The 20,649-nt window shown below is 52.3% G+C and overlaps 1 protein-coding gene across 11 annotated transcripts in view; it reads right to left on the reverse strand.

Moving 5' to 3' along the window:
* Positions 1-11,185: 11,185 nt before the first annotated feature.
* The window catches only part of DAB2IP (DAB2 interacting protein), a 203,659-nt gene continuing 194,195 nt past the window's right edge, over positions 11,186-20,649 (reverse strand). For 9 of the 11 annotated variants that reach the window (XM_026860151.1, XM_026860155.1, XM_026860154.1 and 6 more), the window contains 3 exons: positions 18,418-18,620; positions 17,338-17,425; positions 11,186-15,727 (listed from right to left, as the gene is read on the reverse strand). In XM_026860151.1, the coding sequence (XP_026715952.1) occupies positions 15,560-15,727; positions 17,338-17,425; positions 18,418-18,620 (459 nt within the window). In that variant the 3' untranslated portion in view covers positions 11,186-15,559. The remainder of the gene's footprint in view (positions 15,728-17,337; positions 17,426-18,417; positions 18,621-20,649) is intronic. The other 2 variants (XR_003399580.1, XM_026860153.1) reach the window with 2 other exon arrangements.

A 20,649-nucleotide genomic window follows, 5' to 3' on the forward strand; every position in this document is an offset into this window, starting at 1 on the left:
CTGCATTGCCGGGCAAAGGCTCAACTCCTCCCCATCCCTGACAAAAAGTGTCTGTCTGCTCATGGCCTGGCGCTGGCCCCGGCTGCTTAGCCTGATGCTCTGTCATGCTTTGCTGTTGTGTTGTTCACCTACTGATTTCACTGTTGTAAAAATCCTAGATAGTTTTCTGTGCAGTGTAAACTTGTCCCAACTTTGTGCCAGACCAAGCTGCAGCAGCTGTAGCAGAGGTGCTGCTCCCCCCCCAAGACCCTGCAGTGTGCTCCTTGCTGCCCACTTGAGCAAGAACAAACTGCTCCAAGCACAAGCTGAGCACTCGCTGTTCTTGGGTAATGACTGTTTATAGAGCTGTCACCTCCTTTTGGAGATGCTGACTGGCATGACTGCTAATGCGCCTCTGCCTGCAAGCACACACACAGGTTCTGTAGCAAGCACTCAAGCGTGTTCAGTAATTAGAAACCTGTCCAAAAAAATGTGAGTGCTGTCACCACCTGTCTCTGTGTCTGTGTCAAGCAGTTCTGCTGCTCAATTACTGGTTTTGTTACCTGTCTCTGCTTTCAAACTTGTTTTTGTGTGGGAGAGATATTTATTCCCCTTTTCTTCTTGTGCATAGTTTTGGGAGGAGGAATGAGCGCACTCTTGTCTTCTGAGTTGACTTACCAGCGGAGCCTTCCAGCAGCAGCAGACTGTGAGCGTGCAGAATGTCTGATACCTCACCATTAGCCAGGTAGAGAGAAGAGCACAGCTGAGATGCTTAGTGTTGGCTCACTGCGGGTTTGGCTAGAGCTCTTTTCTGTACCCATCCTTTTTCCCTGAGGTGACTAATCTAGAAGCTCAGGTACATCTGTCAGTCCCAGAGGCTTCTTTTGCTGGTACCCTTTCCCATCAGTGGGCTGCTCGATAAGAGTTGCCTGGAAGGAGATGATTATAGCAAGAAAGGACATGATCACCGTGTCTGTGTTCTGTGCTGGGTCTGTGTTCTAGGTAGTGCTGGTGAAACGCTGGAGGAGCTGCTTAACCATTTCTGGTGACAGCAAGGTTGGGAACATGAGCTCCCAGCTCCTCCCTGGCCCTGGGAAGAAGCCTGAGTTCTGCCCCATGGTGCAGGTTTGTTGGCCTCGAGTCGCAAGGTACGAGTGTGCTGGAGGCCAGACCAGTGAGCAGAAGGAGCTGGCTCTTTCCCACCCCTGCTGTGCTACCTCCTGAAGCCCGGTGCCGGGGAAACCAGACTGCTGCTGACGGGGGAGAGCTGCTTGTGCATGCCTGGCACCGAGATGGCCGTGCCTGGGCAGCAGCAGAGTTTGGTCTTTGTGTACTATCAGCCACTCCATGCACGATCCCTGCGCATGCATCTCTTCTTGAAAGGGACAGTTTGTGCTGGCATGTGAGAGGCAAGTGGGATGGCATCAGCCATCTCACTGCATCGGGGTTCCACAGGGAAAAAAGCATCCTGAGGCCAGCATGCGTACCAGGCACTGTGAATCCTAGATGTCTGCAAAGGAGAAACGAACTTGTTCAGAGCCTCGGACAGTTTCTGGCTTTCACGTTACCGGGGCACGTGTGTCCTGATCCCACTCACAGAAACACGTAGCGTTAGGTTTGCCCAGCTCTGGGCGGAGGAGAGAAATGTTTATTGTTCACTTGTCCAGTCTGGCTGCATCACCACCTTCATCCCACTGCTGAGATTCCTTTTTGTTATACGTTTCTCTCCCATCAGGAGCCTCATTTTTCCGTCAGTCCCTGCTGGAGCAGTGGCATTAATTTGTGCCACAGGCACGTGGTGTAATTGCATTCCCCTCTGCACACCAGCAGCAGGCACGAGGCTCTCCCAAGAATGCAGGTGCTGCACAGGAGCTATTAATGCCTCTTGGCCAGATGTGGCCCCGTAAATCCTGTGCTGGTGTTTACCTAGCACCACCACATTTCAAGGAGTTTAATTTAAACTTTATTTATTGCCGTCTACTTTTTTTCCGTAACAGCCTTGTCCAATCTTGCATCTGCTCTTGAATTATAAGGGAGGAAGAACTACGATCAGCTCTGACAATTAAATTCTTGGACAAATGTGCTGTCATCTGGTGGTCTACAGTAAGTCTCAGCCATGTGCTACCTCTCCATAGAGAATTGCTTTTGTTTTCAAGAACGAGCTCTTTTACTTGAACACTAAGCTCTGAATGCAGGGGTTCTGTTCTGGCTTTGGAAGCCTGTAGGAGGAAATGCTGGGAAGCAGGTTTGCCACGAGTGCCAGAGTATTGTTCCCCGCTGCACATCCCCGGGATGGGGGAGGCTCCGGGCCCAGCACTCCTCTTCACATCGTCCTCCTCGCCCTGTTGGGGCCCTGCAGCCTCCCAGGGCCACAAAACGTACTGTCCGTCAGACGTGGTCAGCTGCTGTGTTTCACTTGTACTATCATTTCCCTTGTTTACAAACATGTGAAAATTGGTATTGGCGTGCGTGCATCGTGGGGCACTGACACTTTGCTTAAAAACCTCTCGTCTGCCCCGTCGGCAGCCTGCCCACGCTCCGTTCAGCTGCTGTGCAATGGAGATAGTCCTGTTCTTCACTGCCAGAGCTGTGCACTCTGCGGGGGACACGGGCAATCCCCGGTTTGTGGGGGGTTACAACAAAATGACCTTGGTCTTGGTCCAAAGAAATAAACAGACTGCCCTTGAGACCTTATTAAAGAACCTCCAGAGCTGTTTCCCTTTCTACGCTGAGCTTCTGACTAATGTCTGAGAGCTTTAAGACAAGTTCGGGTTTTGGTTTCGACAACAAAAAACTGTGAATAGCTGCACTGCAAGGAAAAAACCTGCTGTGAGAGGTTTGTTTTATGATGACAATGTTTGGGGTTTTCAACCAAAGACCTGCAAATCCAAACACTGATAATCTGTCTTTCAGCATCTTTAAGACGAAATTTTAGCAAACTGAGCAGAAAGCGTGCTTTGACTCAAATTTCACGACCTGCTGAAATACTGGGAAACTGAAATCTGAGGGGAAAGTGATTGGGATTTTGTTAGATGTTCTAAACACCCTTTTTTTTTTTTTCCTGAAAACATTTTGTTTTAACCACCTAACAGATACCCTCTTGGAGAGCTCGAGGCAAGCACGTAGTTTCAGGGGGTCACATTTCAGCAACTCCTGTGCAATTTAGAAGGCAGTGGGAAGAACATCTCTGCCTTGGTGAGGTTTATGAAGCTTTTTCTCCATGGAGAGGGAGAACAGGTCCTTGGTGGATGAGAGATGGCGTCTGGGCTCCCGAGTTCTGCTGAAATCTCGGAACTTAGGTGTCAACACCAGCCCAGCTAGGCTCGACTTGTCTCGCTCTGCCCTCTGGTTGTTCCTCTGTAAGGTGACATTGATAAAGTGTTTATTTTTGTCCGACTGTTTCCGTTGGTTCTGCCTTGCGAGCATCCTCCTACTTGCTTGGTTTTGAGGTCCTGAGCCTCCTGCTAACCCTGCCCTGACCGCACTCAGCCAAGTTTGTGTTTTAAAAAAAAAAAAAAAAAAAAAAAATCAGCAGCACTACCCAGATAAATCCATCTGGTCTCTGTCTCAGCCTCATTTAACCTCCCATTGAAGAGATTGTATCACATGGTATTCAGCTGAAACCTATTACCTTGCATGCCCAAGCATATCATATTGAATTACCTTCACCCATAGGCCTCGAGTGTTTGCTAATAGCTAATGGCATCTTTTAAGTTTGAGGTGATTTATTTGAACACGTTTCTATTTCGTAGTGCAGCGGGGGTCGCGCGTTGGCGTTTTAAGCGGAGCTCAGCGAGGGGCTCTGCAGTGCCAAGGTCACAGCAGCCAAGGGCAGCCTGGCTTCGTGCCTCCCACACGAGGGTCCCAGTATTCCCATTCCTCACCACCAGCCCAGTCAAGCAAGTGTTAGTAACTGGGAGTAGGCGTTTCTAGCTGTGTGTAGCAAGAGCTCCAGGCGGTCCCAGCGCCTGTGTGCCTGTTGTCACCATCCCTGGGGTGGGGGGGAGCAGGCGGTACACCCCTGCCTTCAGCAGCTTCCTGGGAGGGAGGTGACATGCCACGGGCTGCCCCGCATGCTGCTCCCTGCCCTCTCCCTTGACTGGCTCTATGGGAGATGATTATTTTTTGTGGTTCTGATGGCAGAAACAAGTTCACTGGTGTCGTTGCTGATTTTTGACAATTTACTGCAGGTGTAGGGTAGAATTGGTATGAAATTGCTGTAAAGGACAAAATCAAAAGCCTATTACGGTGGTGTGATGCAATTTTCCCTCCTTTTCCTCCTTCTCAGTGGAAGCATAAAAGCCCTTTGGCAGGTCAGGGTCAGATGCGGTAATCAGCGAGCCAGGCTTGGACGTGGTCTGGGGTGCGAGCAGCTGTGCTGGGGACACCAGCCACAGGGAGCTGAACTGCTGAGACGCTACGGCAGCCGTTCAGGAGCAGTAGTTGAGGCTTTTGATAATTGGGTGGTTTCCATCGTGCTGCAGAAGCCCCCTCCAGCGTGCCTGTGACACCCAGCCAGGTGTGTGTGCTCCGGCTGGTGTGTAAATAGCCCAAGGACAAAGCATCGCGCCAGGTGTTGCCAGTCGTGTGGAGGAAGGAAGGGGGGCTGTGGCTCTGTAAACCTCCAGGCTGATTTTTTTTATCAGTCCAGACTGGTTTCTGTTAAAAATCAACCCCTTGTTAAACTGTTTGATCCTTACAAGGTTGGTCTGGTAGCAGCTAAGCTACCGGATAAGTGTGCACGTAGGCTGCCCATCCCTCACGGTGGGGTGGGGTGGGGGGATATTCACCTTTGTGCCCCTCCAGCTCCCTGAAGCCAACAGCAGCGTGGTGGGAAATGTGCTGGGGCTGGGTGTCGCCTGCCTGCTCACAGGGACCCCAGGAGACAGTGGAAATGCCAGTTACAGACACAAACCCAGCTCCCTGATTTGTAATTTGTAGACTCGGTCTTGAGCTTCATGTTTGTCTTCTTGTCAGCACAGGTCCCCCCAGCACATCTCACCTGGGGGGTGAGGGAGGACCAGGGCTTCCAGGAAGGAAAAATAGTGTCTGTAGTAAATCAAAGTCAATCAGCTTGGGATCTCTGTTATTCAGGTTTCATTCCTTGAAGATGTGACACAAAAATCAAATGATCGAGGGTATTATCGCTCGTACCACCAATGGGGAAATCTGACAGTGTAACGGGGCTGCATCAATATTATTTATGTGGAGAGGAGTTGTGCTTGCTGTCAGGTGGGAAGCGGCAGAAATCCTACAGGTGTCCAAGTCTTTCTCTCTCTTCCCCTCACCTCCTTTTTTAATAACTGAATAACCTAATCTGATGTCTCTCTAAGATCAATAATAGTACAGGGCACATAATGACAAACTGGAAAACGTTTTTCCCGGAGTGAAATCTCTCAAAATAGAGCCTGTGAGCAGTTTTCATCCTAATAGAGCCAGACAGAGGTAGCACGGCAGGGAAAATGAAAGCAGCCTGCAGCTGGCTCCTGCCGCCCTCCTGCTGCACCCACATGAATTGGCGTTTCAGGGTGGTGGTTGGGAGCTGGCCCCTGCTCAGCAGCCTGTGAGCTCCCCCATGTGCTGCACAGAGCCGGGGGTGTTGCCCTCTGTGTGGGGTGCCTGGCGTGGAGCCTGCAGCCTTGACCTCCCAGCCCCTGGGCAGAACTGCTAAGCTTGAAGATACGTCTTGTCTCCTTGGGTGCTCTGACTCCTTAACGTGCAAGGTGAGATGAGTCGGGCTGCGGGAGAGCTGCCAAGGTGCCAGTGGGGGGGGACACGCTGCCTCTTTGGGTCAGGAGTTGTTAAGTGTAGCCCCAGCATCTGGCACAGGGTTGGTCTCCGTGGCCAGCGTGGCTGCTGGGGCACTCAGCACTAGTCACCCGCACGTTACGGCGCAGGTCGGAGCCTCTCTACGTTTCATCCCTTCTGGGGGCAGCGTTCATGAACGTTGGTCGTCTTCAACTGCTCAGCACGTGGCACCGTGCAGTATGTGCCCGTGGTGCCTTGGCCTCTCTGTGACAGCTGTAGCTGCTCCCTGGTGTGTGTGTGATGCTTTGCCAGGGGCTGGGAAGTGGCTCCGTGGGTGGGGATTGCGGCAGCAGCAATCGCAGAGGGGGCACAGTGTGGAGGCAGCGACGGAGGCAGCTGCCGCAGGCCGGCAGCATCAAACACAGGCTCTGCAGGATTTATCTGCCCAGTGCCACAGTGCTGCCTGCCAGCGTGTGGGAGAGGAGGAGGATTAGAAAATGGTCTGCATAACATTTCATACTTCTTTGCAAAGTAACGTTAATTACACTTTCTACAGACTCATCTGCCGTCTGTTCTGTGCCTTCCCGCCTTTGCCCCGGGTTCCTCATGCCCCCCTCGCCCCAGTGCAGCCACCTCTGTGCTGGAGACACAGACAGGACAAGGAGTGCCCTTGGTGTGCCTGGGTTGAGCCAAAACCACACGCTGACCCAAAGGAGGGAGATGTCCCCTTGTGGAAACCTTGTGCAAGTCCTTAGGCTGTGCAGTCAGCGCTGGAAAGTTAAAAGCGAGGGGAGTTTGTTGCTGGGAAGGACTGCAGCCTTTGTCCCCAGGGCGCCTGGTTGTGTTCGTCCCTGCCACATTCGTGGTCACCTCTCCTTGCTGCGGTGTCCACACGGTGCTAGCCTCGGTGGGCTCAGGTCAGAGCATCTGAGCGTCTCCGTCCCGGCCTGGCTGCGGGCCAGCGTGGCCAGGCCTTTCTGCAGGACGTGGAAGTGTGGGCAAGTCGATAGACATGGGTAAAATAAAGTTGTGAACAGCAGCAGGAGCTGAAACAGCAACATCAATAGCAGTTTCCAGATAATGATCTAATTAGCACAAACAACAAGTTTCCACTAATGACTCTTGTTCTTCCAGTCCCTTCCTTTCTGCTCGCCTGTCAGTATTGACTTCTCTAGCAGGGAGCGGCTGCGCTCCCCCTGTCTCTGGGGCCAAGGCTTCGCAGGTTTGTTTACTGGCTGGCTTTGAATTACTTCTCCAGAGGATGATTGCTCTGGAGCTTGGGCTGATGTGCGTGGGATGGCTGTGTGCAGGAGGGGGAGGGAGGAAAATCAGCTGTTTTGGCTTTTGTAGCTTGCTAGAGGCCTTGGGAAAGTCGTGCTCCTTCTGCATGTCTCCAGTTGTAAAAATAAGGATGCTGACGTTCATCCGCTGCAGCGGAGGGAGGGAGCTGACTGCTTGTGAGGGGCTTGGGAAGCTGTGAGTGAAAGATGCTTGACAGGAGCAGATTATTATCAGAGGAGCAGAAACAAGCCGTTTCTTTCCATGCCCTCCATAGCTATAAACCTCGTCTCTGCACGTCCCTGTCTCTCCCACTGGAACAGGAAGGCTCTTTTGTGCCATTAAGAACCCAGCTTGACCAGTGTTGACTTAATGTCATCATTTACTCCGCTGTCAGTGGCCACTGTGGTGGCTGTTGCTTTGTCCTCAGCTGCGTGGTGCGCAGGACCCTTGCATTTGCCTGTTTCCACGGTGCTGGAAACCTGCAGCTTCCCCAGGTTTGAGATGGTGGCTGAGGGGATCTGATCCCTGGCAGCTGCCCAGGGGAGCTGTGGCTACTCATTCCTGGGATGCGTGAGGTGCAGCTGGAGCCGAGGCTGGCATGGATGGGGCTCACCCAGAGAGGGAAGAGGGTGGAGCAGAGGGAGGGTGGGAGAGTTGCTGCCCCTCAGCAGTTGGGATCCTGACCAGTGAGACTGGCAGTGAAAAGCTGTGTTACAGACTCAAGGCAAGCACGCTGTGTTGGGAATGAAGTGGAAGCTCATTCAGAGCGTGTTCTAGGTGGCTGGCTCTGGAGAAAGCCCGTGCTGGGACAGCACTCCTGGGGATGCCCACGCTCACCCCAGCCTGGTGTATCAGTATGAGCCAGACATGGTGAAGTAGAGAATGGAACGAGCCTTTTCCATGGCTGTTTGGGTTTCAGTAACTTCTCAGCAGGGCCTCTGAGCCTGCACTCGAGGGGATCTGAGCTCAAGTTAGTGTTTTCTTTTCCTTTTGTTTTAATCCCAAGAACATGCTTGCCCCCAGGCCCAGCAAAGCATTCCTATGCGGGGAGCACCCGTGACAGCGTCTGGGGCTGTCCAGGAGTGAGGGACCCCCGGTTGTTTCTGTGTTGAGTTTAAGCTTCTAGTGACAATGGGGAGAAGAGCAGGTCTCTGGAAAGCCGTGCTGTAATGGGGGGGGTTACACACACGTACACACAAAATCCTGAAGTATTTTTAAACTTATTTCTCTTCACTGAAGGTCTTTCAAACCAGCTTTAGCCCACACACCAAATCACTTTGCAGTGATGCTTTGTTCTGTGTGATGTCCCACTTTTATGTGCCCTGCAAATGAGGATTTTGGTCCACTCTGGTCCATAAGATCACCAGTCCCAAGTGTTTAAAAATCAGGACTCTATCTGTAAGGCTGGCTTAAAAAGCATGGCACTTAAAACTTTAGAGGGTTGTTTTTAAGTTTGTCCTCTGCTTGTTAAGGTTTCAGGGTGTCACTGCCAAGCTTTGCCCTGCATCTGCAAGGGCTGGGACTCCCAGCACAGGATCGGGAGAGCTGCTGGATTCATCCTTCTGCCTCATGCACACATTTCATAGAGTTTTACTCTGGCCAGTGAGTTTTTCCTTGGATGGTCTTGCTCAGGGGTCCCAGTGTCTGAAAAGGACGGCCAGCCCCATGTGCCCGGTTCTGCCATCTCCCAGCTGCTGCTGTGGCAGTTGGCTTTGCTGGGGTGATAGAGCGGGACCACAATTGCACCACCTCAGCCTTGTCTGGGCAGAGGCTCTGCTGTTACTGGGCTATGGCTGATAGTGGAGAGGATGCTGGCTGGCACTGCCAGCACTGCACAGTCTAGTGACTCTCGCTTACTGAACTCGGTACAAACGTGTAACGGTGCAATTACTAGAACATCATTATTGCTGATGAGTCTTGGGCTCTTCAGATTAAAAAACCCTCCCAACACACACCTCTGCGGTCCCCAGCCTCCCAGCCCCCCGTTCCTGTTGTTCTGGCTGCTCATCTGCAAATCAGTGTCTCGCTTCCCCCAGCCTCTGCCCTTCTTCGGTGCCTGGGCCTGCTGGGAGCAGCCGCAGGTGAGTGCCTGAGCCTCAGGTGCTGAAAGCTGTCAAGTGCACAGAGAGTTCTGGAGGTTGTCAGCTGAGAGTTTAGCTCTGCTCTAATGAAGCCGTAACAGCTCGCTAAAGAGGTTTTATTCAAATCAAGGTGTTCTTGAGCAATCCCTCCTTGCAGCAGCTTCTGAAGATGCCCCGTGTTTCCTAGGCTGTTTTCTTTCTTTCTCCCTCTCAACCTTCAAAATCAACAAGGTTAAACTTGGAGGCACACGAGCTCCCCAGCCCAGCGTGGTAACACCAAGGAGCAGATACGTGGTTGGTGGAGCCGGCAGGACCTTCCCCGGGGGGCTCAGGCTGTGGGTGCTAGTGTGGTTCAGGCGATGGTCTCACCACGGTGCCCAGCGGCAGGCAGGTGGCCAAGGCTCTGGCCATCTGCAGCGAGGACCAAAGGTTCAAACCTCCCCCAAAGCACAGTTTCAGCGCCCGGGTGGGTTCGAGGAGGGCTCAGGCATTATCAGCCCTCAGGTACCAAAGCACCGAGCACTTGGTGGGGTGTGGAGGCTGCTCAGGGCTCTTGTAGCCATGGCAGGAAGGGCAGCAGGAGCATTTGCTGCTACCTGGACACTGGGGAGGTGCTGGAAGAGCTGCTGCTCAGGGACCTTGACCTTGAGGTGGTGCAGGGAGGAGTGCGAGAGCAGGACAGGCTGTGTTTGCACGCTTTTAATGGAAACACTGCTGCCCTGTGAAGGGCTGTCGGGCTCCTACCCAAAAGGACCGATGCAGGTGACTCTAAAATTCTGCAGCGTGGCTGGAAAGGGGTCTGGGGGGAGGCAGGGAGGGCCCAGCAGGAGGATTTTAGCCTGGGTGGTTTTTGCCTTTGCTTCTTGGGCAGCAGCCGGTTCCTGGCAGAGGCAGCTGGGAGCCAGTGGAGCCCAGCGACCAGCCTGGGCCCAGAGCTGCCGCCACGGAGCTGCTGTCGGAGCACAGGAATAGCCACAGGCACTCTCCACATCCCGAGTCCTTTTGATGCAGGCAGCATGTCTTCCCCCTCTCTCGGAGGAGCTAATTACGGTGATGTTAATGAGACAGAGGTGCTGATGCGGCCCAAGGTTTTAATGACTCTTCCAAGTTTCCGGCTACTTCTACTGGCGCCACAGAAGCGGGGCAGTTTGGCAGGAGAGGAGGGCGGGGGGCACACAGGCAGGCTGCGGGCAGCAGAAAGCCTGCCTGCCTCCCCCGGGGGCGGCACACCGGGCGCTCCCAGCCCTGTGCCGCCGTCCAGGCAGCTCGGCGGGTCAGCAGGCCCAGCGGGGCTGGAAGGAGGGTTTGCCGGGGACAGTCTGGTGCCCTCGGTCAGCCACGCTCCCCTGCTGCGCTCCCCCTCCTGCTGGAGCTGCCTCGGCCCACGGGAGCGCGTGTCCGGCCTGTTCCACACCTCCGGTCCCCAAGGCGGGCTCTGGCCCGCAGCGCACCGGCGCGTGTCAGAGGTGGGGGAGTCACTGTGTTTGCTGCTGCCTCCCGCAGCATTTGGCCCCCACTGCTGCTGAGAATGCCCAAATCAGGGACGTGGCTCCTGGCCACATCTGGGGAGCTGCTTGTCCCTCCCCGAGTGCCTGGCCCTCCCCTAAAGCTCCATGATGGGGGCTAGAAGGGAAGGTGGTGGCCAGCCAGGCCATCATCTGTCTGGGGAGACTGGTTAGAGAAATATTCGTGTGTGTGTGTGTGTGTGTGTGTGTGTGTGTGTGGCCAGGATGCTCTAAAAACTGGAAATGACTGAGCAAAGGTGCTGGAGCACTTACGTAAAATATCTAAATAAATCTTTAATATTTCTAATTGCAAATGTACATAAATTGCACGGCCACATCATTTCTTTGAACACCAACAACTTTCTCTGTACATTATTACATAGTTTAAAAGGAGCTGAAGGAGATTCAGCAAACACTTCCACTTTGCTTTTTTTGTTTTTAAACATACTTACAAAAAAAGATTTGTTTTTCTTTATAAGAGGATATAAAACATAGCGACTGCTTATCAGGAACAAGTATCAGCCTAAGCAGATATACAGAGAGAGGTATATCTTAAGACACAGTGATGTATGATAAAGGAATATGCACCCAGCGACATCGCCACTGTTGTTCCCTCGGGACTTTCGCGCTCTCCAGGCAAAGCTCCGTGTCCAGGGGCGGGCAGGGACCTCGGTGGAGCTGCTGGGCATGGCTGGTCATGGGCATCTCCCCAGGGCTGCTGCCCCTGCCCTGGGACCGCGGGGGAAACGAGCCCCTTGCGCGTCACAGCTACGAACAATCCTCTCCTCGTTCAGCACAGAACAGACCTCGGTGTTCTCTATTGCATCTGGGGATGGACATTAGTGACGGGGAAAAGCCTCAACTTTGAAAATGATCGATCACGTGCTGATTGCTTTTCTAGGAGAGCCTGTGATGCCTCGCTCGGGTCCACCCAGTCCCTTCTCCCTTTAGGAATATTTGTAGTAGCAGAACCTGTGTCCTGCACCCTGCAGCAACCTATGGGGCTGGCTGCCAGGCCAGAGGCTTCAGCGTGTTCTCACAGTGCAATCAGTGCTTTACAACTGCAGAAGCAGGAAACAAAACCAACCAGACTCAAATGACAATGCAGAGTGACACAGGACTCTTTGGATGGCGGCAGGATTTGCTTAAACTGGTGCAAAAGGGGCTGGTGACTACACTGTAGGATTAGTTGGCCTGGGGAAGGACGTGGGTCCCTCCAATCTTTTGGCACTGAGCCATGATCCCTGTCCAAAAAGATGATACTTACAGTCCGCGGAGACCTTGGGATACTGTTTGGTCCATTTCATCCCCCTTTACGCAAAACTTTTGCTCGTTTTTCAGAAGCGGTCACTACAGTTTAACAAAACCCCAAATCAAAACTCTTAAAACAGAAACCTTGAGGCGGACCAACCCCAAATCTGGATCCCCTGGCTGCTCTCCCTTCCCCTTCCCTCAGATCCCCAAAGGGAGGAGCCTGAAACGATAACCTGTGTTGGGATCCAGATTTGGTAGTGCGAGTCCACCTCTCCAGAACAGCAGTGAGATACAGCCAAATCCTGACCGAATAAGCAGCACCAGAAGTAAGTTACTATATACAACTGTTAGTGAGATAGATACGTTACAGTAAACACTGAAAACATTTACAAAAAAAATATTAAGACTTGTATTAAGATAAAAATCTGAGTGTGTTTTTGTTTCGTTTACACTTTGACGAGTTTGCACTAGAACAGCCTCTTACTGTAGGAAGCGCAAGAACGAAAAAGGAAGTGGAGCTGCTCACAAACCGTTACGGCTAGTGGTGGCTTGGCCCTGGTGCCGCACGCACCTCGGGGGGCTGCTCTGGTATTGCTACGCCAGGTACCAGGCCCGAGGCCACGTCGGGCAGCCCGGCCAGGCAGGGCTCTGGCACACTCGCTGGCTCCCTCACGCACACACACACACACACCACACACAGAGATAAATGTACAGTTTTATAAATAACAGAAACACAAACTGAAGTAACAGAACTGAACTGAGCCTGGATCTTAAAACCAACCCCCAAACCTTTGCAGGGGGGGTCACGTTTAGGTCCAGTTGTTGAGAGTCGCAGGGGAAGGAGATGGGGCAAAAGGGCTGGGGGGGAAGCTCTACTGTAACCAGACTTTATCCTGTTTTGAATTTCTTTTCATACTGGCTCAGAAAACTAAGCAACAACTCCAGAAGGTGTTGGCACTGAAACTTTTAGGATTTTTATAACCCGCTGTGGAAGGATTTAAGCGTTCCTGCTATTTCAGCAGAACAATGTTTGTTCAGTAATTTGCAAGTCTGAGGTTAACCAGGAGTTTCTGACAGAAGGGGGGGAGCAGTGCCTTGGCTTGTGGTTGAGAAGATGTACTGTGCTTAGCTTCAGTACTAAACAATTGTTTTGTGGGCGTTTCTTTTTTTTTTTTTTTCCAGCTCTTATGGAGAGCACTGACTGCATCCCAGAATTACTTCCGTGTAGGAATGGAAACGTGCTGCTGGTGGGGCGCCTGCCCCCGTGCCCTGTTAGCATTGCCGTCCCTCTACGTTACATCTCCAAACACTTTCAGCTCTCGCAACACAAATATTTTGGAACTCAAAAAAAACAATCAGCTCTAAACGTACAACTCAGGGCAACAGTGGTTTAAAATAGTCTTTTTGCAGGGTTCTTATAATGGGTTTGACTCTGAGACAGTGGCGGATGTAAGTGCACACACCCAACGGTTCACGGTACCCTGTGTACTCCTAACCTGTCTGGGTCTTTCTCCAGTTGTAACCTTGTCAGTTTTGTGAGGTTCTTCAAAGCCATCTGTGCTAGTCTCCAAAATTCAAAGGTGACTGTATTTGTCATAAATACTTAGTTATTACTTTTCTCTGAGGAGCTCCGTTTGGGGTCTGCTGCGTGATTGCACCACTCTGCAGGCGTTGGCGGGGCGCGGAGACCTCGGTGCAACACGTTCGCTCCTCCAAGGACCAAGCCGCACCGGGCTTGGCCCAGGGCTTCCAGGGAACAGAAAAACGTTTAGGAAAAAAAAAAAAAGCATCTTTAATTTTGAAAACAATTGCATGTGGAAGAATGCTGTTAATGAGCCTTATGGCTGTGGGGCAGCATGGCAATGCAGAGCTTACTGGCAAACAGTGTCCTGCTCAGGCAGCCTAGGTAGTGTGAGGCTGGAGACGGTACCTAAGCTGTGCAGAGCTCAGGGAACATCCTAGTCCCTTTGACTGTACATTTACACATGGCAGGAGGAGCTAGGACAGGCGTTGAGCAGTGTATTAAACTTTAGAGGGAGGAATAGGCAGATGTCCTGTACACTGTACACTGTCATCCGTATCTCAGAGAAAGCTCTCTGGCTCTTGGTACGAGTGACCTGCTCTGAGAGTGGGAGTCATGAAGTACTAACTTAAAAAAAAAACCAAAAAAACCACAAACCAACAAACACACCGTGGCGGCAGGTCAGCGGCACAATCCCCCGTTAAGGAGGTGACCCCTCCGCTGAGCGCAACGTGTCTGAATGTGCCGAATCTGCGTGTTTCAGCAGTTAGGAAAAGTCTAATCCTGGCTTATGCCTGCACAGTGCTCCTGACAAGGGGGCTTTCGGTGGTGGCTGCTGTTCTTGGTGGTTACTCCCTTATGACCATGTTTTACATTCTTCAAGCCGGTTAATTTCCATGCAGTGCTCATTCCCAATTTAAAGAGGACAGTATTCCAGAAAATGGGATCTTTTTTTTTCTAATGCATACTGTGAAAGAAAAGAAATACAATTACCGATCTTCATGGTTCTTCAGGGCTTTTTTTCTTGTTTCTTTGTCTGTTTTTCTCCCCAGAAATAGCACAAATCTCTGCACAGAGCATTACATCCCCACAACGAACCCTTTGTCAAGCAAGACGCTGGCCAGTTCACGGCGCCCCTCACTCCCCCTCTACCGCAACGGGCACCAGGAAATCCAGCCCCTGCACCTCATTCACAGCTCGGGGACCAAGCTCAGGCAACATTTACTTTATTCTGTGGCTAGGAGTATTGGGAGATGGGGGACACAGTGCCCTGGGGCTATTGCTTACACAGACTCTTCCCCATTATTTGTGAAAGAGCAGAAGCTGTAGCGAGGATTCAAGTCGCCATTCACCAGGTGCCAGCTCCTCCCTCCACTTGCGTGCCAGAGCCGGGGGCTTGCTCTGCTCCCCTAGGCTGCCCAGGCCCCCCAGGAGCCCCAGCCATGCCCTTCTCACTGCCCCAACACGCCGGTTCCCCACGCAGCACCCCTTTGGCTACCGCATCACACGGGGTGCGCCCTGACCCTTCAGCTGGACTGCGCTCCCTAGATGGGCGGAGGTAATTAAACACTAATGAGCGGCGTAAATGCCCTGCGGCCGGTCACTCGCTGGAAAAGTCGGTGGCCTCCCAAAAGCCACCTAAGGAGAGACGGCCGGGCTGGGCTCGGGCTCTGCTCTGGGAGAGGGCTGTGCTCCGGGGGGGAGGCACAGGCGGAGCGGGCCGGGCTTTGCTGCCAGCCCTCCTATGGCTACACCCAGCAGCACGCTTTAACTGGGCTTACTGGGCCGCTGCCTGCTGCAGGCTCTGCCCAGCTCCCTTCATTTCGCCTACTGCAATGACAAGGACGTTATTCCTTGCTGGGAGGGGTGAGGCATATCCTTTGGGCCGTTTAGAAGGAAAAGGTTACTTTTGTTTAAACATTAAACACTGATTTAAATCCAACAGTGACAGCGATTCTCATATATATGTTATTTCCTTATGCCACTCATCTCACACTCGATCTTTCCGTCCCCTCAATGTGCTGGCATTAGCATCTCCCACAAAGGCTCAGTCAAGCGCGCCGTCCGCAGTAAGGAGCTGGTTTCTCTGGGGGGGGGAGAGCAGCCGTTCTTTGAAGCCGCGGCTCACACCTGCTGCTGCACGGTCTCTCTGGCCAGGCCTCCTCTCCTGCGGCAGCACCCTCCATGGGTTAACAATTACTGCTGTTTCTGAATTCTCCATTCTCTGTAATCTGCAATTTAGTTGGGTTTGTGGGGGAGATCCCATTACGTGTCTGCATGCTGTACCTCTCTTTCAGCTGAGTAAGGGCACTCATTAACCGTGCGTTGGCAGCATCCAGTGAAGCAATGCGTTTCTCCTGCAAACAGAGGGGCACAGGGGAACCGTCAGTGGGATCACGCGGAGACCCGTCCCCCCGCAATGCCAGGGCTTGTCCCGAGACAGCGACCCAGAGGCCTCTTGGCCCAGCACTTTCCTCTCTGGCATTCTTAGGTGTGGGGTTTTTAAGTGCTGTGCAGTGTTTTTTGAAACCCACTGCTAGGAGCAGGGCCACAAATGCCCTTTGCCTGTGCGACGTGAGCTGAATTCATTCTGGCATCCTGAACAGAACGGAGATAACGTGGGTTCTCTAATTCTTCAGTTATACAGAAAGTCACTGTGTTGTTTACTCTAACTGCAGCTGTTACAAAGATGGTAAGATTTCTTTTTTAAAACCAAGCTCTCCCAAGATAGTTATTCTTGTCAGTGTTTAATTGATATTGTTAGTGTAAATTAATAGTTTAAATGACTTGTGGCCTCCCAGGATGGCTTTGATGGCAACTCTCACCAATTACAGTATCATAAGGATGGGAACACGAGCTTCCCTCTTGCAGCCTGACTCTGCCACTCCTGCTCTTTGTGACACTGAACAAGTCATCAACCTCTGCCTGCCTCTAGCACAAGGGAACAGAGCTCAGAGGGGCACAGCAGTTTGCCTGCGTCTAACTTTGAAGGTCCACGTACGAACACGTCCAAGACTGCGGTACAGCCCGAGGTGACGCAACGAGAACAGGTTGGGCTGTGCAGGTGACACGGGAGGTGGCAGGGGACAGGACAGCCTGTGCAGAGCTGCTGGCAGGCTGCTGCAGCGCCGCTCCCACCCCACGGACACCCCGGGGTCTGCTGGGTTCTGCGGAGCACAGAAGGGAATATGATTACTAGCTTTGAACAAATTACTCTACAGAAAACCAGTGATTCTGGTGACAAAGTTACTACTGTCTCATCTCCTTTTTAATTAGCTATACAGCAAATTAGTCATGAGTAGTGACTCACAAGTGATTAATAGGGTTGTTAAGAGTAAGCCTAGAATATCCTATCCCTTAGCCACAACCTGTAGGAAGGCCCAGCTGCTGAGAAGATGCTGATCTCTGCCTCGACAAATTAAAAGATTATGGACTGTATTTTTAGGTTATCTTTTCCAAGCACGGTGTTTTGCACGTATCACCTGATTCTCCTCTCCCATAGTAATCTCTAGCAATAACTGAGCTTCCCAATCCTGCAAGCCACAACCCAAAAGCTGAGAAAACATGTTGGTTTTGCTCTGGCCAGGCCTTGTGTTCCTTGTATCCAGGTCCTGCAAGCATTACTGGAACATGCAGCACCCCGCAAAGCTCTGGGGACCTCGGGCTGAGCCAGCGAGGATACGATCCTCCTGTCAAGTGACTGAACTGTGGGGCATGATCCTTCCACAAACTGCCACCCCCCACATCCTCTGTGTCACCTGCCAAGCTCCAAGGCTGGAACCAGCTGTACAAACACGAATGCTGGGGCAATAAATCGCATCCTGCTGAAGTCTGGCCGGCCCTCTCGCTGACTGCAGCTTGGTGCTGACTCACCCACGTGCACGGTCTCACTGCTGCATGGCAGGGAGGCTGCACGTTGGCAGACTCACCCTGAAAAGCGCCGCAGCCCTTGGTCTCAGGGACTCACCTGTGCATCGATAATCTTCTGTTTGGAATCCACGGCAGCCTGCATTTCAGCATGGTCCTTCTTTAACTCCTCCTCAACTGACATCAGTCTGGTAGCCAAACAGACAAAAAACCAATTACATTTGTTGGGCTCTGCTAAGCCCAGATACTCATTTCATACACGGCTAAATCAGCCACCCAGAGTGAATGACACAGATCATGTCCTCGTTTGGCCCCTGACACCAAGGAAGCAAAGGGGCGATGTACGTCTCTGCAGCACACAGAGATGAGAAATACCAGTGAAGCCAGTCTACAGATGGAACTGGCCTCACGCAGCAGCCCCCACCATCCGTACCAGGTCAGACCACCTCACCTGGCATCGCAGTGCTGAGGCACAATGGACGTGCTCCCAGGGCCCGCAGTTGTGACTTTGAGCACAAAGGAGACTCGGGGTCAGGGGCACTACCTCTTCTTACACACAAACTGATCACTTAGAACCAGTCTTTGTTCTGGCACTTGCTCTTCACCAGAGATCTCCACAGCAGACTGTCCCGAAGCTTACAGCCCAGTGAAGGCTGACACGTTTATGAGGGCTGATTAAAAGCACCAAGTTAGCTTGGCTCAGGGAAAGGTGAAGCTTCCTGCACTGGAACAGTCTATGTCCTAAGACAAATGTAAACACCTCATCCTGCTGGGTGAGAGAAAGGGATTTCTAGCTGGGAGTAATGGGATGGTGATGAGATATTCAGTTAAACATCAGGAAAAGAACATTTTGATCTTTACATCTATTGCTTGCATGAACAGAAGAGCGAACCTGCCAGATCCTCTGAGAACTGGGGCGGCTGCCAGCTCCCCCCTCCTTAAGTTTTGCCTTTGCGAGTCAGGAAAATGTCAGGCTCTTCCTTGTCCCAGGTAACACTGATGGGGGGACCCAAAGAGTCAGGACTTGAAATGCCCCCCCCCAGAAGGAAGTGAATAAACGCCGGAAAATCCACAGGGGAAACCTGCCTGTACCCCCAGAGAAACCTGCTTGTCCTGAGCAGGGTCAGGTGTAACAGCAGCCGGGCTGCCTGCCTCGCTGTCAGCGCCAGCCCTCCCGTACCTGCTGATGATGCCCTTCATCTGGATCTCCTTGTCCTCCTGCTGCCTGCGGAGCCGCTCCTCGCTCTCCTCCAGCCTGGCCTGGTACTCCAGCATCAGCTTCTGCGTTGTCTCCTCCTGGCACTTGAAGCGAGTCTCATACTCCTCCAGCTTCTTGTTGGAGATGCGAAGCTTGTCCTGCAGCACCACTAGGTCCTGCTGGTACTACAGCACGCAAGGACAGACACAGGAGGAGAAAACACATGTGGCATGTTACCTAGTAGGGCTCTGCCCTTGCCAGGGTTTCCCCACGACCCGATTATGCCCCTCTCCTTGCATTAGACTAGCTGCAAACCCGTATCAGACAACCCCGCTCGCCGACACCTCCTCTTCAGTCTTCTCCACACTGCGCTAGGAGCGATGCTGCGTTCCGCTGGGCGGGCAGGTCACTGGCAGGTTCAGAGAATGGGTTGTTAGCAGAGTCTGGCATTTCACAGGGGAATGCAGGTTAGAGAGCGAATGCAAACGCGGCTGGCATCTTCCTCACACTAGCAGCGCAGGGCGAAACAGGCAGGAGAAGCTGCTGGTGGGATTTTGGGTTTATACATGAGCTCTTTGGTCTACACCAGTAAACGTGGGTGCTTTGGACGTGCTGGAAGCCAAGCAGCAGCCTCCTGCCAGGCAGCAGGGTCTGAGCAGTGACAGGCCTCGGCACAAAGCGGTCGCCCTTCATCAAGGGGAGGGCAACCTGCGGGGCACTGAGCACTGCTGGCTTTTGGGGGCCAGCACTGTAAACAAGGCAACCAGATGGCAAATCGGGGTGCACTCCGAGAAGAGCTGCTGCATGAAGCCAAGACCCCACAGTTGTACTGTTCATTCCGATAGGAGCTAAAAATCAGCAGCAGAAGAATCACATGAAGCAATTAAAAAAATTAAAGAGCTTTCTAACTCGGTAAAACTGGGTTCAGCTATTGCAGAAGCACAGCGTTCAGTACAACTTGCTTTGCTAAAGGAAAATCCAGTGTGTATCTATACAAAAAAACCCCCACTTTAATTTTAGAAAATTATTTTTGGAAATAAGTCTTCAAAAAAAAAAAAAATCTCAACTGGAACAACCTTAGAATAATTAACATGCAGCTGATAATTTGAGAAGCTGCTCTTAAAGAGTCAGATATGGAAAAAGGCTTCCATCTGAGTCATGAATTCTGTTACAAAGCTGCGTTATTCATGAACTGACAGAAACGCACTTGACTTGGCTAGCTGAAGTGCAGCTTCCCTCCGGCCATCGCTGCCTGCGTGAGCACACAGACGATGGCCTTGGTTGTGTCCCAGTTTTGAGAGTCCTGCTGCAGGGTCCGACCAGCAGATCAGCTCCTGGGCAGAGGGGAAGGAGCCAGCCTGCTGTCTGTGTACCCGTCAGCCAGACCCCCAGCGTCTATAATAAACCCACGTTGCTTTGCTAATATCACTCCACTAACCGACTGGCTGACGGCAAAAGTAACTGTAACTCCCAGGGACTGAAAATTTTATGACGCTGATGGTCTTCCTGAATTGCCAAAGTATTCCAGCCGTGGCTGGCAGATGGGCAGGACCGCTGAGCTCCTTCTGCCTGGGCACGGACAGGCACAACACAGCACTGTTTCTCCTTTAGCAAAGCTTTTACTGCAGCACTGCAACAACACGGTTTGCACATGTAACCTGGAGCGATGAGGGAGCACGAACACCCAGACAGTTGCACAGAAGCACTAAAGTCAGTCATACAGAAGGGAGTTGCTTGAAGAGGAAAGATTGAATACCTACCCTAGCCTTAAAATAGGAGCAGCGTAAGTGAGCTCAAATGATAGCAGGAGAGGCCTCAGAGACCGAAGGAGTCGCTCCTGTCTCTAGAACACTTGTCTCATTCTTGGTTACCATTTCACGTCTTACAGTAATGGGGAGAGATTATGCTAATGGTGATCTTTAATGTCAGTGACTGATGTGACAGCAAAGTAACAAAAGATGCTGCATGGGAATGAGACAGCAGGCTCCTGGGGTGGGGGCTCCCTCTGAACCTGGGACAGGGACTGGTTTGCTGCAGCACCGTCAGCGTTTGTAACCCTGCCACCGTGTGCCCTGAGCAGGGCCCGCGAGCCTGGCACATCCCGGGGCAGCGGCCGCTCGGGCTGGCACGGAAGCAGAGCGGAGCCTGCGAGAGCCACGGGGAAAGGCTGAGCCAGCGCCGCAGGAAGAGGTGCCAGGAGGGGGATTAGTGACA

Source organism: Athene cunicularia, assembly GCF_003259725.1.
Source record: "Athene cunicularia isolate RWA chromosome 17 unlocalized genomic scaffold, athCun1 chr17_part1, whole genome shotgun sequence".
Classification (NCBI taxonomy): Eukaryota; Metazoa; Chordata; class Aves; order Strigiformes; family Strigidae; genus Athene; species Athene cunicularia.